Source organism: Micromesistius poutassou, assembly GCF_964030765.1.
Source record: "Micromesistius poutassou genome assembly, contig: SCAFFOLD_3733, whole genome shotgun sequence".
Lineage (NCBI taxonomy): Eukaryota > Metazoa > Chordata > Actinopteri > Gadiformes > Gadidae > Micromesistius > Micromesistius poutassou.
Genome location: NW_028178977.1, coordinates 8838 through 25000, shown reverse-complemented (window position 1 = coordinate 25000; position 16163 = coordinate 8838). Strand labels below are relative to the sequence as shown.

At 46.3% G+C, this 16163-nt stretch overlaps 1 protein-coding gene across 1 annotated transcript in view; it reads left to right on the top strand.

The window, feature by feature from the left end:
• The window catches only part of LOC311373221 (NACHT, LRR and PYD domains-containing protein 3-like), a gene marked incomplete at its 3' end in the record, with an annotated part of 19585 nt that extends 4049 nt beyond the window's left edge, over nt 1-15536 (top strand). Inside the window, exons 2-12 of the mRNA XM_084490029.1 lie at nt 3054-3150; nt 5395-5511; nt 5586-5702; nt 5845-5914; nt 6100-6325; nt 6722-8549; nt 8971-9144; nt 9718-9891; nt 11688-11861; nt 12042-12085; nt 14983-15536. Coding sequence (XP_084346155.1) covers nt 3068-3150; nt 5395-5511; nt 5586-5702; nt 5845-5914; nt 6100-6325; nt 6722-8549; nt 8971-9144; nt 9718-9891; nt 11688-11861; nt 12042-12085; nt 14983-15536 — 3561 coding nt within the window. The 5' untranslated portion in view covers nt 3054-3067. The remainder of the gene's footprint in view (nt 1-3053; nt 3151-5394; nt 5512-5585; nt 5703-5844; nt 5915-6099; nt 6326-6721; nt 8550-8970; nt 9145-9717; nt 9892-11687; nt 11862-12041; nt 12086-14982) is intronic.
• Between the last annotated feature and the right edge of the window lie 627 nt (nt 15537-16163).

Genomic DNA, 16163 nt, shown 5'->3' with positions numbered 1-16163 from the left:
ACAGCAGACGATACAAAGTACAGCAGAACTTAATAGCCTTGACGTAACTTTAGCTGCACTGTTTTAACCTCCAACGTGGTGACTGGGACCTGGTGGTTTTATAGCTTTATATGGACCTCCTCAACCCTTTGCTCTGTCTTATCTCATCACCTGATACAGTTCTGGGTGTGTGTTCTGGTGAAGCCCAGCCCTGACCGTCATAAAGGTTTCAGGTGGAGTTAGCTGTCGTTCAACGCCTCCTTCCTCATTCCATCTGTCTTCACTGAGGAGCAGCAGCTCAATCTTTACTCTCAGAACCTTTAGAACCGTGTGAGTGTTCTGTCTCCGTTCTAAACACTTCCTTTGTGTTTTGGTGAACGCCTGAATCTCTTCCTTCAACCCATCTTACTCTCCCTGCTTTTGTGCTTTTATATTTTCAGACTTTGCGGGGCTGAAGGCGTTTTCATCAAGAGAAGCTAAGGTACAGTTTGCTTAATGTCATGTTTTCTTCAGATTATTGGTCATGTATTCACAATGTATTAATGTATACTAAATCCTAAACCTGACTAGCTATATCACTGTCATCAGTATTATAATTAGTATTAATATATGCTGTAGTATTAAACCTGACTGAGAGAGACAGGGAGAGAGAGAGAGAGAGAGAGAGAGGGACGTAGAGAGAGAGACACTCTACGTGAGAGATAAATCATTAATCTCTCTTTCTCTGTGCTTTTGACTCTTGAGCTGCAATAACAAGTGATTCCACCGTGTGGGATTGATAAAGTTAATCTTATCTTACCTGCTTGTGGATGTTTTATTGGTAAATGGCCGTGTGCGTGCGCGTGTGTGTGTGTGTGCGTGCGTGCGTGCGTGCGTGCGTGCGTGCGTGTGTCTGTGTGTGTGTGTGTGAGGAGTACAGGTAAATCAGTTCTCCTCTTTAGTTAGTTAATGATTGATTGTTTTAATGACAGCTCTTACACGCAAGATACGCAACCGCGTGTACAAGAGGCAACCGCACTCAGGCCCAGTTGAGATTGTCTAGTGGGGGGGGGGGGGGGGTCGTACTTGAGTACGGTACAGGGACACTTGGTCTAGTGTGAGTGGGGGGGGGGGGGGGGGGTCGTACTTGAGTACGGTACAGGGACACTCGGTCTAGTGTGAGTGGGGGGGGGGGGGGGGGGTCGTACTTGAGTACGGTACAGGGACACTCGGTCTAGTGTGAGTGGGGGGGGGGGGGGGGTCGTACTTGAGTACGGTACAGGGACACTCGGTCTGGTGTGAGTGCAGGTCAGTGGGGGGGGGGGGGGGTCGTACTTGAGTACGGTACAGGGACACTTGGCCTAGTTTGAGTGGGGGGGGGGGGGGGGGGGGGGTCGTACTTGAGTACGGTACAGGGACACTCGGTCTAGTGTGAGTGCAGGTCAGTGGGGGGGGGGGTCGTACTTGAGTACGGTACAGGGACACTCGGCCTAGTGTGAGTGGGGGGGGGGGGGGGGGTCGTACTTGAGTACGGTACAGGGACACTCGGTCTAGTGTGAGTGGGGGGGGGGGGGGGGGGTCGTACTTGAGTACGGTACAGGGACACTCGGTCTAGTGTGAGTGCGCCCTTAAGGGCTGGTCATGGTCCCACGTTCACGCAAGGCAAGTCCGTCCTCGCGGACCCTCCTTGCGTCCACCGCGAGGGCCTGACGTGCGCCTCCCAAAAGTCGTCACCTTCCGTCGAGGCGACGCAGCAGCGAGGGCTGTGATTGGTCCGCTCACTAAAACCCCGACGTGTGTGTGTGTGCATAAGGAGTACAGGTTAACCATTAATCCTCTTTAGTTGGTTAATGATTGATTAATGACAGCTCTTACTCAGGTCCAGGTCCAGGGTTACGGTGGCGTTAGCTGTCGTTCAACGCCTCCTTCCTCATTCCATCTGTCTTCACTGAGGAGCAGCAGCTCAATCTTTACTCTCAGAACCTTTAGAACCGTGTGAGTGTTCTGTCTCCGTTCTAAACACTTCCTTTGTGTTTTGGTGAACGCCTGAATCACTTCCTTCAACGTTCTTACCTTCCCTGCTTTTCTGCTTTTATATTTTCAGACTTTGCGGGGCTGAACACGTCTTCACCACAGAGAAGCTAAGGTACAGTTTGCTTAATGTCATGTTTTCTTCAGATTATTGGTGATATGTTTGCAATGTATTCATATATTCTAAATTAAACAGTTTCCAGTCCAGGTTCAGTGTTCCCAGGTTCCTGCTGTAGAAGAGATATTGATCTCAGAGAGACAACCTGTCTGAATAAAGGAACAGGTGACCGTCTCTTGGACTGTACACGTGTAGTGTGTTGTGGAGGTTTATTGGTCACATCAGTGACTTATTGTTGGCTTTATGAGCGTCGATAACGGTTTAGTACACTGATCTTTACACTCTTGAGGCCAGTGACTCCACTCTGGGGAAGAGACGTTTCATTGGTTCCCGTTGTGAGGGAGCAACATTTCCTCCCACACTAATGACGGTCGGCCGTCTCTGATAGGACACCGCGTTATCAACTGCTCACAGTCAGTTGTGGTCAGACCGTACCATCTGGCAGATAAAAGGGGGGAAACGGGAGTCTTTTGCAATTTTGTATTTAAAAAGAATATGTATGTAAATATGTATGTAAAAAGAAATGGAAACATGAATTAATAATATTTTTACTTTGTGAATGATTCATTTTAATTTGATAGCAATAATGGATGATGTGGGTATTCATACCTTAATATGGATCCCCACTTTGTATTCAATAATGGTACGTCCCAGCTCTTATCTAGTCTCCCCATGGAGAGTTAACAATGGGTGATTGTCTCTTGGGCTGGGTAGACCTCAGTTCTCTGAATCCTCCTTCTTTATGAGTGTAGGGTTAGGGTTAGGTGTGTGTGTGTGTGTGTGTGTGTGTGTGTGTGTGTGTGTGTGTGTGTGTGTGTGTGTGTGTGTGTGTGTGTGTGTGTGTGTGTGTGTAGAGGGGAGGATATGCAGTCTTCTCTACAAGAATGTCCTGTCTGGTACCCAAATACAATCCACAGAAACAATATGTAGTTGTGTTTGTGTCCAGGTCTCCAGTCTGCTATGGACGAGGAGAGAGAGGAGGGGGGTCCTACCTCTAAGACCACTCTGTCTGGGGAACATGGCCGCCAGAGCAAAGCTAAGAGGTAAGAAGAGGATCTCACTGTCTGTGACTGTTGTCCATCTCAGAGCTCAGCGCTGATATATCATGACTCCATCATTAGTCTGAGTAACAGCTGTGTGTGTGTGTGTGTGTGTGTGTATTGTGTGCGTGTGTGTGTGTGTGTGTGTGTTGTGTTGAAGACCAGAGCAGCAGCAGAGAGCAGACTCCCCTGGACCCAGCTGTGTCTCCATGAAGAGTGACTGGTCTATGGATCATCGTGTTGGGTTTAAAGATGGAAAGCAGGCTATTGAGAAGAGGTGAGGATTTATCAGAGATTATAAAAATACAGCTTCTATCAAACGTCCATAAATCCTGGTTCTTGTTTTTCTAGAAGAGTCCAGCAGCAGAGAGCAGACTCCCCTGGACCCAGCTGTGTCTCCATGAAGAGTGACAGCTCTATGCCAGAACCTGTTAACTTTAATGATGGAAATCAGTCTATTGGGAAGAGGTGAGGATTTAAACAGTCAGCACGTTTACATGCAGAGTCATAATCGGGTAACTAAACGAATAAGACCTCAACAGGACTTGTAAAATGCATGTAAACACCTTCATCTAATCTACTTAGCACAAAAATCGGCACGTGAACGGACAAGCTAAATCGGATAAGAACACCGAGATAAGTCGTTCATAGTCTGGTCTCTACCTGCATGTGGAAATCGCCATTATACGCTGAAGAATGGCGCACGACCCGAAACGTCTGTTGTTGGCAATTAAAAAGTTTGGATTGAATATAACTGAGAGTGCTGTCCTTGCTTTCTTGAAATATTATTATGACCCTGGGGATTCAGCACCCAGTTTAAGTTATAAAGAAGTCTTAGTGTGAGCATGTTACTTCCTATATTAGTTACCTGCATGTAAACAGCATTGTTTCGGAGCTCACATTCTGCGCACGCTTGAGATCTTTTCCGGGGGCCGTGAGCCGGAAGTAGAAGGAGACGGTATACGTGTTGTTGTCGCCATCGGAAAACGAGAAACAGTCATTTATTTAAAAAGGTGGCGCAGAAGATAGAGGAAGCCGGTGAATGTAGTTACCCTCTATAAGAAGCGTATCCCTGGCCGCGGGAGCGCGCATAGCATGCATTCACTAAAGGTGGAAGCACACGGACACTACGCTTCGATTTCACCCAAGGCTGAATTAAAAGTACATGTTTTCCTAAATGTGGGTCATGAACGAGGTTGTAAAGTAGTAACTTCGGGCACATCTGTCAAAATGTTTTTTTCTCCCGACGTGTTTACGATCTTTATTCATTCCTTGCGATGCGGCGGGGAATGCCGTATACGGACGGGCGGCGGAGGGGCTGCTCCGGTGGGAGAAAGATGTTTTCAGTAGACAGCTGTCAACTCACTTCCAATAGGCAATTTATTTAAAAAGCTGGCGCAGAAGATGGAGGAAGCCGGTGTCGTGCCAATGTAGTTACCCCCTAAAAGGAGTGTATCATCATCAATGCATTCAGTACACACTACGCTTCGATTTCACCCAAGGCTGAATTAAAAGTACATGTTTTTCTAGATGTTGCTCATCAACGTGGTTGTAAAGTACGATCTTTATTCATTCATTGCGCCACGGCCGAACTGACGGGATATTCTCTGATATTATGAAACGCGACATGAAGGAGAAAGCGATGTTTTCAGTAGACAGCTGTCAATTCACTTCGGGTCCATATAATTTCTCCGACGCTCCATTGTTCCGATCTCTCGGTCGTATGTGGACTCCTCCGCCGGCAGGGCCAGCTCCTCCGGCTGGACTCCCGACCGAGAGGTCGGAACAATGGAGCGTCGGAGAAATTATATGGACCCGAAGTGAGCTGACAGCTGTCTACTGAAAACATCTTTCTCGAATGCTGCCTGAGTTTGTTGTTGCTGGTGACGTAAAGAGGTCAACCGGTGGTTCTATTACCACTAGTTGAAATGGTTACAGCGCCACCTATCATACTGGGGCATGACATGATTTGGCCAATGAATCGGTTTACTCACCGCCATGTATACTCGGACAATTGCAGTTGTCCAATTGCAGAGAATAGTCGAACTAGGCCTTTAATCTGATTAAGCTGTGCATGTAAACGTACTGAGTGACTGGCTGTTTTAGTGATGTGGTTGACATGGTGATAATGAGAGGAGGGATAAGGCTGTTTTAGTGATGTGGTTGACATGGTGATAATGAGAGGAGGGATAAGGCTGTTTTAGTGATGTGGTTGACATGGTTTGATCCCGGTTCTTGTTTCTTTAGAAGAGTCCAGCAGCAGAGAGCAGACTCCCCTGGACCCAGCTGTGTCTCCATGAAGAGTGACAGCTCTATGAGAGTTCCTGTCACGTTTAAAGAAGGAAATCAGTCTATTGGGAAGAGGTGAGGATTTATCAGAGATTATAAAGATACAGCATCTATCAAACGTCCATAAATCCTGGATCTTGTTTTTCTAGAAGAGTTCAGCAGGAGAGAGCAGACTCCCCTGGACCCAGCTGTGTCTCCATGAAGAGTGACTCGTCTATGAATAGACCTCCTGAATTTAAAGATGGACGCCCCTCTAGAGAGGACAGGTAGGAGCTTCACACCGATGATGAAAAGAGACCATTTAAATGTTATCAGACTATACAATACGGATTTATACAAATTAAGAGAAATATTCTCTCTCTCTCTCTGTGTGTCTGTCTGCTTAATTTGTGTGTGTTCTCTCCACAGACAACCACAGGAGAGGTCAAAGGTTACCAGTGCTCCGTCTGTACAGCAGCATCAAACAGAGCTGATCAAGGTGTGTACATTTCCATCAAGATATTTGACTTTAGCTCTACATGAACATTAGAAAGCATCTCTTGTGGTGCTCATAGTCTCCAGGCTTCCCTCTTTAGACCAGCGGGATGTGAATCCAGGACAGATGCTTCTGATGTCCTCAGTGAGTTCAGAATAAAGTTCTCCTTGATGTTTGTTCTGTTCCAGAGGGCTGAGGAGAACGCACACGCTTTTCTAGACAAGGAGCTGAAGAAGCTCTGGAGGGATCTCTTCCCAGATTACCCACAATGCTCAGAGAGTCAGAGGGAGGAGGAGGAGGTGGATGGTAAGAAGAAGGAGCAGAGGAGGCGCGCCATAGAGGGGGTGGTAGACATCACAAAGCTCTGCCTGATGGAGATGAACCAGGAGGAACTGGCCGACACACTGAGGGGCGGTAAGAGATTCACAATATCACAAATGCATTCTTGCTGTTCTAAATGTTCCTGAACATTTCCTGCATGAAGTCATGTGTGAAAGGGAATGGGGGGCAATATTCCAGGTTGTATCTAGTAGAATTTCCAGGTTGCCATCCGGTCATCAATAAGTGACAATGCTAAAAACATATATATACCTGAGCATAACTCAGTGGAAGAGATGCAACACTATCTTGTTATATCAGCATCTTGCATCAGTCACTTTCTACTGATACACAACAATGATAGCACTACTTAACAGGTTATAAGACACCTCTTAAGTAGAATTGATATAGCTATATAAATATCATGAAGTTTAGAATTGTACAGGAATAATTCAAATGTGTCCAATAATGTCAACCATTGTTTTGTCATAGAAACTGTTGCTGTTGAGTGCCAACATAAAATCAAGTCTCATCTGAAAGAGAAATGCAGGTGTGTGTTTGAGGGAATCCCTAAAGCAGGACAGCCAACAGGTCTGAATGACATCTACACAGAGCTCTTCATCACAGAGAGAGGCAGTGGAGAGGTCAACCAGGAGCATGAGGTCAGACTGATTGAAACAGCTTCCAGGAAACCAGCCAAGGAAGAAACACCAATCAGATGTGAAGACATCTTTAAACCCTTACCTGGACAAGATCAACCAATCAGAACAATAATGACAACTGGAGTGGCCGGCATTGGTAAAACCATCTTGACACATAAGTTCACTCTGGACTGGGCTGAAGGCAAAACTAACCACGACATACACTTCACATTTATATTCACTTTTAGAGAGTTGAATTTACTGGAAGTGAAAGAGTTTAGCTTGGTGGAACTTCTTCATCACTTCTTTATTGAGACCAAAGAAGCAGGAATCTTCAGATTTGACCGGTTCCAAGTTGTCTTCATCTTGGATGGTCTAGATGAGTGCCGACTTCCTCTGGACTTCCAGAACAACCAGACCTGGACTGACGTCACAAAGCCGACCTCAGTGGACGTGCTGCTGACAAACCTCATCAGGGGCAAACTGCTTCCCTCCGCTCGCATCTGGATAACCACACGCCCTGCGGCAGCCAATCAGATCCCTGCTGAGTGTGTTGACATGGTTACAGAGGTGAGAGGGTTCACCGACCCACAGAAGGAGGAGTACTTCAGGAAGAGATTCAGAGAGGAGACGCTGGCCAACACAATCATCTCCCACGTGAAGAAATCACGAAGCCTCCACATCATGTGTCATATCCCAGTCTTCTGTTGGATCACTGCTACAGTTCTGGAGGACATCTTCAAAAAATCTCAGATAGAAGAGAAGCCCAAGACCGTGACTCAGATGTACATCTACTTTCTGAGGCTTCAGTCCATACAGAGGGACAGGAAGTACCATGGGAGAGCTGAAACGGATCCACACTGGAGTTCAGAGAGCAGGGAGATCATTGTTTCTCTTGGAAAACTGGCTTTTAACCAGCTGGCAAAAGGCAACCTGATCTTCTACGAGGCCGACCTGGCAGAGTGTGACATCGATATCAGAGCAGCCTCAGTGTACTCAGGAGTGTTCACCCAGATCTTTAAAGAGGAGTGTGGGCTGTACCAGGACAAGGTGTTCTCCTTTGTCCATCTGAGCATCCAGGAGTTTCTGGCTGCCCTTTATGTCTTTCTGTCCTTCATCGAGACTGGTGTCAATCTGCTTTTAGGACAACTGCAATCGCTCTGGTCTATTCTTGTGAGAAACAAAGAAACAACAAAAAGAAAGCTCAAACTTTACCAGAGTGCTGTGGACAAGGCCTTACAAAGTAAGAACGGACACCTGGACTTGTTCCTCCGTTTCCTCCTGGGCCTCTCTCTGGAGACCAATCAGAATCTTCTACAAGGTCTGCTGGGAAAGACAGGAAGTGGACAGGAAGGGAAAGACACCTCATGCACACATGAGGAAACAGTGTCCTACATCAAGAAGAAGTTAAATGGAGATCTCTCTCCAGAGAGAAGCATCAACCTGCTCCACTGTTTGAATGAGCTGAACGACCATTCTCTAGTGGAGGAGATCCAAAAGTACCTCACATCAGGAACTGTCTCCAGAGAATCTCTCTCCCCTGCTCAGTGGTCAGCTCTGGTCTTCATCTTACTGACATCAGAAGAGGAGCTGGACGTGTTTGACCTGAAGAAATACTCTGCTTCAGAGGAGGGTCTTCTGAGGCTGCTGCCAGTGGTCAAAGCCTCCAAAACATCTCTGTAGGTTAACATGTATAACAATACACACAACACAATATACATAAAACTGGAATATAAGGTTAAAATAATATGCATAAGATCTCTGTAGGTTCATAACAACATGTATTACTATTCTACTCACAACATAATAAACATACTAGAAGAATATAAAATTATAATAATATACAAAACATAGGTATAATCTATAACAGTACACATAAGACATAAAAAATAACAATATAGAAGTAGTATTAATTTACAAAAACATTTTCAAACACAAATAAAAAATATTTAACATTTTACACCTGAAACATAAACATTTAAACATCTAATGATTGATGAAATATTTTTTCAATTAATAACATTCCTTCATTATGTAATAAGTTAAAGATGTGTTATTCTAATCACAGTTCCTAACATGTTCTGTTTACTTTTGGCCAAGGCTGAATGGCTGTAATCTGTCAAAGAGATGCTGTAAAGCTCTGGCCTCAGTTCTCAGCTCCAACTCCTCTAGTCTGAGAGAGCTGGACCTGAGTACCAATGATCTGAAGGATTCAGGAGTGAAGCTGCTCTCTGCTGGACTGGGGAGTCCACACTGTACACTGGAAACTCTCAGGTCAGTTATCAGCCTCTTCTTAAAACTGGTAATTCTAGCTTCCAGTAAGTGCTGCTCCTGCCTGATGCATTTCTGTTGCTCTTTTCCCTGCTGACAAAATACTCCCTGGTTCTACACAATGTTAGAACATGTGAAGAAACAGTCTTAGCGTACCAAACACAGCAGAGTTCTCCTGGCTATAACTGAACAATATCTCATTGAGTTGTAGCTATTGAGAAAGGAGCATTTGTTTAAGATCCTGTTTCACATCCATGTGAAGGAAGTTCTACTGTCTGTGATGATGTCATCTCCCCACTTCCTCTTCCTGTTCTCAGACAGGGTGACACAGCTTTGTCTCCATAAAGTATCAATAAAGCTTTAACTTGTCCTCCAAATGGAATGATGAATACACTTTATACATGTGGTTACTTTAGTACGAACTGCTCTCAACCAGAGAGTTGAGAGCAGAGTAAATGGTGTGTGTGTGTGTGTGTGTGTGTGTGTGTGTGTGTGTGTGTGTGTGTGTGTGTGTGTGTGTGTGTGTGTGTGTGTGTGTGTGTGTGTGTGTGTGTGTGTGTGTGTGTGTGCGTGCAGGTTGTCTGGCTGCCTGATCACACAGGAAGGCTGTGCTTCTCTGGCCTCAGTTCTCAGCTCCAACTCCTCTAGTCTGAGAGAGCTGGACCTGAGTACCAATGATCTGAAGGATTCAGGAGTGAAGCTGCTCTCTGCTGGACTGGGGAGTCCACACTGTACACTGGAAACTCTCAGGTCAGTTATCAGCCTCTTCTTCAAACTGCGTCTTGGGGTTGTTTAATATGTAAGGGATGATCCACGACTAGGTGGACTGTTATCAATATCGATATGTATGTTATACGTGATGTAACTCTGGCCAGCTGATGTGAGGGTTAGGGGTTGTTGACCTGTTAACTGCTAGTATGTTATGTATGTTATACATTATGTAACTCTGGTCAGCTGATGAGAGCTGAGGAGTTGTCATTAGTGTAGACATGGTGATGAGGCTTTAGCCGTGCTGTGATCTGAATATAATGCACCCCTCACCACTAAAACATCACTGGCTGTGGTAAAGTGAAACATATTGAACAGTAAAGATGTCCTTTATTAATGTGGCGGCGTGGAGGCTCTCAATGTGAATCTTAGGTTGCTCAACAACGCCACCTTGGGAATTGCACCCAAGGAATTATTATATATTATTTTACATTGATCAAAAACACAGGTTCGTTCCACTCGACACGTGGTTCCCAGTTTACAAAAATACTTTGTTTAATAAGATATATATTATCACAAAAATGAGCATTCATCCCAACTAATAAACAAGGAGCCTAATCAGGGGCTGAGGCCTACTGGTGGGGAAAGAGCAGGTGAAGGGGAAGGGGACTCAACAGGAATAAATTAAAGGGAAATGGTTCACCCAGACACACGTGGCAGTCACACACTGGTATCACCAAATCCAAGGAAGCACAGCACACAAGAATGAGGGACACCACCACCCACGTCACCAGCACCACCACCAGCCTGCAGCCACTGAGAAGGAAACAAAAAGGAAGTTACAACGGAAATAATTAACCCAAAATGTATGAAGCAATATACAACATAAAGCAGGAAATAGTTCACAAAATAAACTTAACAAAACAATTTACTTAATCAAAATAATAAAGTACAGAAAACAAAACAAAATTAAGGGATTAACTCCTCAAAATCATTGGGCTCAAATTAAAGGGATAAACAGGTTAAAAGTGTGGTGTCGGCAGTCCACCATGCAAGCCGGCTGTAGCCAAAAGCCAGCAACAGCAGCACCACCAAGCAGCACAGAGCAGCAAGGAATAAGTGGCTGCCGGAGACAAAGCAAGGGACAACGTCGTATATAGCAGCAGAGACAAACGGTGTGATTAGCAGCAGAGACAAACAGCAGACAAAGCTGTAGACAAAAGCTGTGTACAAAGCAGCAGCGGCCCCAATCAGCTGATGGCGGAGTCAGATAAATCGCCACCTATAGATTTCGGCCAGCTGATGAGCGTTCCCTGTCAATAAACATAAAATTAGTATGGCTAAGCTACATTTATCAAGGCTTTTGGAGGCTAGATTTAAGGTAGCATACCCGTTTTCAATGTCAAACCTACACAGGGAGAGGGAGGGAGAGAGAGAGACACACGGCAGGGGACATCTACCTGTGACCACACTAGCATTAGCTACAGGATAGCATTTGGTGTAACACAGAGAGAGAGGACACTTACTGCTCGAGAGAACCAGCGACTAAACGGAGCACGGAGCACGCAGTCGCTGCTCTGCAGTGAAAACACACCGGCTTTAAGCATGAGGACACAGTGATAAATGAAACGAAACAGTATCCGCAGCAGGGGCGCGGAGCATTACCTGCACGGGCAAACACCTGACCCGGAAATGATGCATCAGTGAGAGGACTTCTCCTGACTCTAACAGAACAATATCTCATTGTCCTCCATATGGAATGAATACACTTTCTAAATGTGTTTAATTTGGTACAAACTGCTAGATAGAATAAATGGTGTGTGTGTGTGTGTACACAGGTTGTCTGGCTGCCTGGTCACACAGGAAGGTTGTGCTTCTCTGGCCTCAGCTCTGAGCTCCAACCCCTCCCATCTGAGAGAGCTGGACCTGAGCTACAATCACCCAGGAGACTCTGGAGCTGCGATGCTCTCTGCTGGACTGGAGGATCCACGCTGGAGACTGGACACTCTCAGGTATGGAGAGAGGACAGCTCTCCACTCGGGGACAAAGTCTCCTACAAGGGTTCAAGCCGCTGCTAGATGAAGCGGTTTGAAAAGGCAGCTGTAACTCATGTTGTGTAGAGAGTGATGAGACAGCAGATGATGAAGGTGAATGTTTCAACATGCTGCTCTCACTTTGTTTCCCCCCCCCAGCTTGGAGCACGGTGGAGTGTGGAGGCTGAATCCAGTTCAGAGACGTAAGTGTTTGTTTAGTTTGATTCATCACAACACTATGGTTCATCAATTTATCTCCAGCCTGTATGTGAGCTCAGATCGTTCAGTCTGTTGTTTACAAAGGTGTCCCTTTGAAGGCTGGTGCAATGGTGTGTGTTTTGGGAAATTCAAAAGTTTAATATCTTGGAAGGTTACGTGTGTGTAATAAGCTCATCATGCCGAACATTTTGATGTATATGTTTTATCACAAGGTTGCCACAACACACACACACACACACACACACAGACACAGACAGACAGACAGACAGACAGACAGACAGACAGACAGACACACCAGGCGCGGGAAGTTGTTTTCGTCCGGGGATGCGCGTGGGCGGAGTTGTTGGTGGGGGGGGGGGTCCATGTAACGTTTGTCGTCTCAGGCTGGTTGCCATGGCGTCGAGGTAAAACTGATCGGCCAATGAACAGGGCGGCATTAGCTCAGGGGTTAGAGCGGGTTGGCTGGTAACTGCAAGGTTGCTGGTTGGATCCCCGGCTTCTCCTCCTCGCTGAGTGTCGAGGTGTCCCTGAGCGAGACGCCTCACCCTAACTGCTCCTGACCAGCTGGCTGTCGCCTTGCGTGGCTGACGCCGCCGTCGGTGTGAGAATGTGTGTATGAATGGGTGAATGTCAGGCAATATTGTAAAGCGCTTTGGGTGGCCACTGGTTACAAGAAATGCGCTGTATAAATGCAGTTCATTTACCATTAACCATGCTGCTATCCACCAATGAGGCTGTTAACTATACATGTTCTACTGTTATGCTGCCTATGTAATGAATTACACAACCAAGCAATGAGAAAGGCTTGTAATTTAGACTTTAGACACATTGACTTACCTGTTGATAAGGAAGCAGGCAACTTCAGAGTCCTTTTGAAAAATCGTAATCCTTCATTAGCTCTTTAAACCTGGGAAGAGCTAATACATTTCTTAAAATGCTACAGTGTCCCTTTAAGAGAAAAAAAGCAATTGATCGTGATTAATCACAGCAAATTGAGCGATCAATTGACAGCACTAAGATATATGTGTGTGTGTGTGTGTGTGTGTGTGTGTGTGTGTGTGTGTGTGTGTGTACACACCTACCAGTTCTCTGGTCCAACAGTTAAGGGCTGATTATGGTCCCACGTTCACGCAACGCAACGACCACGCAGACGCTTCAACGCAGTCGTGAACCTTTATGGTTCTGTGTCGGGTTTTAGTGAGCGGACCAATCACAGCCCTTGCTGCTGCGTCGCCTCGACGGAAGGTGACATTTTTTGGGAGGCGCACGTCAGGCCCTTGTGGTGGACGCAAGGAGGGTCCGCAAGGACGTAACTGTGTGTTCACACCAAACGCAACGGCGCGACACGATTCCATACAAAGTCAACGTAGAGACGCAGGTCGGCGAAATTTGTCGCGGCAAAAACCTGCGGCAAGATTTGATTGACGGCGCAACATTTTGCCCTGTCACGGGCGAGCACGTTCACGAGGATTTGCAGCCCGAAATTTATTGCTATGCTAACATTAATGCTAACGTCAGCACTAACGTCAGTGCTAATGCTAAAGTCATTGCTAACGCTAAATTCAACACTAACGATAACGTCAGCACTAAGGCTAATGTCAGTGCTAATGCTAATGTCAGTGCTAACGTAAACGGTAACGTCAGTGCCAACGCTTACGTCAATGCAAGTGTCAGCGCTAATGCTAACGTCAATGCTAACTGCAGCGCTAATGCTAACATCAACGCTAACTGCAGTGCTAATGTCAACACTAACTGCAGCACTAATGCTAACGTAAATGCTAACGCTAATGTCAATGCTAACTTAATTGCTAACGCTAACGTCAGTGCTAACGCTAACTTCAACGGTAACATCAGTGCTAACACTTACATCAGCGCTAATGATAAAGTCTAATGCTAACGTCAATGCTAACTTCAGCACTAACGTCAACGCTAACTGCAGCACTAATGCTAACGTCAGCGCTAATGATAAAGTCAGCGCTAATGCTAACGTCAATGCTAACTTCAGCACTAACGTCAACGCTAACTGCAGCACTAATGCTAACGTCAGCGCTAATGCTAACGTAAACACTAATGCTAATGTCAACGCAAACTGCAGTGCTAATATCAATGCTAACTTCAGCACTAACGTCAACGCTAACTGCAGCACTAATGCTAACGTCAGCACTAATGCTAACGTAAACACTAATGCTAATGTCAACGCAAACTGCAGTGCTAATTTCAATGCTAACTTCAGCGCTAACGTCAACGCTAAATGCAGTGCTAAAGTCAATGCTAACTTCAACACTAACGTCAACGCTAACTGCAGCACTAATGCTAATGTCAATGCTAATGCTAACGCATCGAGAACACTTCCGGGTTTTACGACAGTACTCGCGTACTTGGAATTGGAACAGTGCTTGGCTACCACTGATGACATTTCACAAGAACGCAAGTACACAGGAGAACGCCAATTGAGAAACGGCTAACAAAGACCACACTACCCTCCACCACCTGACTTTAACCAGACTCCTCCAGAGTGCTGTGATGTCCACTGATTGCTCAACGAGCAACAGCTGAGTCAGAAGGCTAGAGCGAGACCAACTGAAAACGAATCCGGAATGAAACTAAAACTGTGATTCTGAAAAAAGTATGAATGATATCGAAATTCTGTTCAAATATTATTGAAGATACAAATGTGTAGATTTGTTTAATTGTTTGAACGATGGTAAACGGTAATGATGGTCATTTTGACCAAGTTGTGACGTCTTAAGTGGTTGAAGAGGATGAAGCATGAATCAGCGTTTTTTGAATTTTACAACGGAAACGAATGGGGGGATTTTGGGCGAATAACCTGGAATATCTCGGGAATTATGAATAATATCATGTCTTGTTCTCCCGTCAGATGCCTGTGAACTCACACTGGACCCAAACACAGCCTACAGACTCCTCTCTCTGTCTGAGGACAACAGAAAGGTGACGCTGGTTGGAGAGGACCAGTCGTATCCGGATCACCCAGAGAGATTTGACTCCCTGTACCAGGTGTTGTGTAGAGAGGCTCTGACTGGCCGCTGTTACTGGGAGGTAGAGTGGAAAGGAAGTGTTGGTATAGGAGTGACATACAGAGGAATCACAAGGAGAGGATGGGGTGATGACAGCGAGCTTGGATGGAACAACAAGTCCTGGAGTCTTGATTGTTATGATGGTGGTTACTCTGCCCTGTACAACGGTAGACAGACAGACATACGTCTCCCCACCGCTGGCTCTACCAGAGTAGGAGTGTATCTGGACCGGCCTGCTGGCACTCTGTCCTTCTACAGAGTGTCCCGAGGTGTAGGAGGGTCCTCAGACACACTGACACACATCCACACCTTCAGGTCCACCTTCACCCAGGAGGACCTCCTCCCTGGGTTTGAGGTAGGGGGGTGGAGTGACTCAGTGTCTCTGTGTTGGTTGTAGAAAAAAAAAAAAGGCAGACGGGCGGAGGGGCGCGAGCGCGCACACACACACACACACACACACACACACATACACACACACACACACACACACACACACGTAAGCACACACACACACACACACACACACACACACACACACGTAAGCACACACACACACACACACACACACACCCCCGTCGTCGTCCGGGAGTGTGGGCGAGCAGGGGTCCACGTACTCAGTGACTCAGCGTCTCTGTGTCGGTTGTAGGAAAAAAAAAAGGGCAGGCGGGCGGGCACACACACACACACACACACATGTACACAAACACAAACGCCCGCACACACACACACACATACAAATACACACACACACACACACACACGCTTCTGCGTTAGAGGATGGGTGTCTTTTGATGGAGGCCTGAGAGGACTGATGACTCAGAGTCTCTGTGGCAGTTATAGTCTCTCGCTCTCTCTCTCTCTATCCCTCTCACTCTTTCTTTCTCGTCTCCCTCTCCCCCTCCTCCCCCCCGTCTCTCTCTCCCCCTCCTCCCCCCCCCGTCTCCCTCTCCCCCTCTCCCCCCCGTCTCCCTCTCCCCCTCCTCCCCCCCCCCCGTCTCCCCCTCCTTTTTATGGGGCTTCCTAA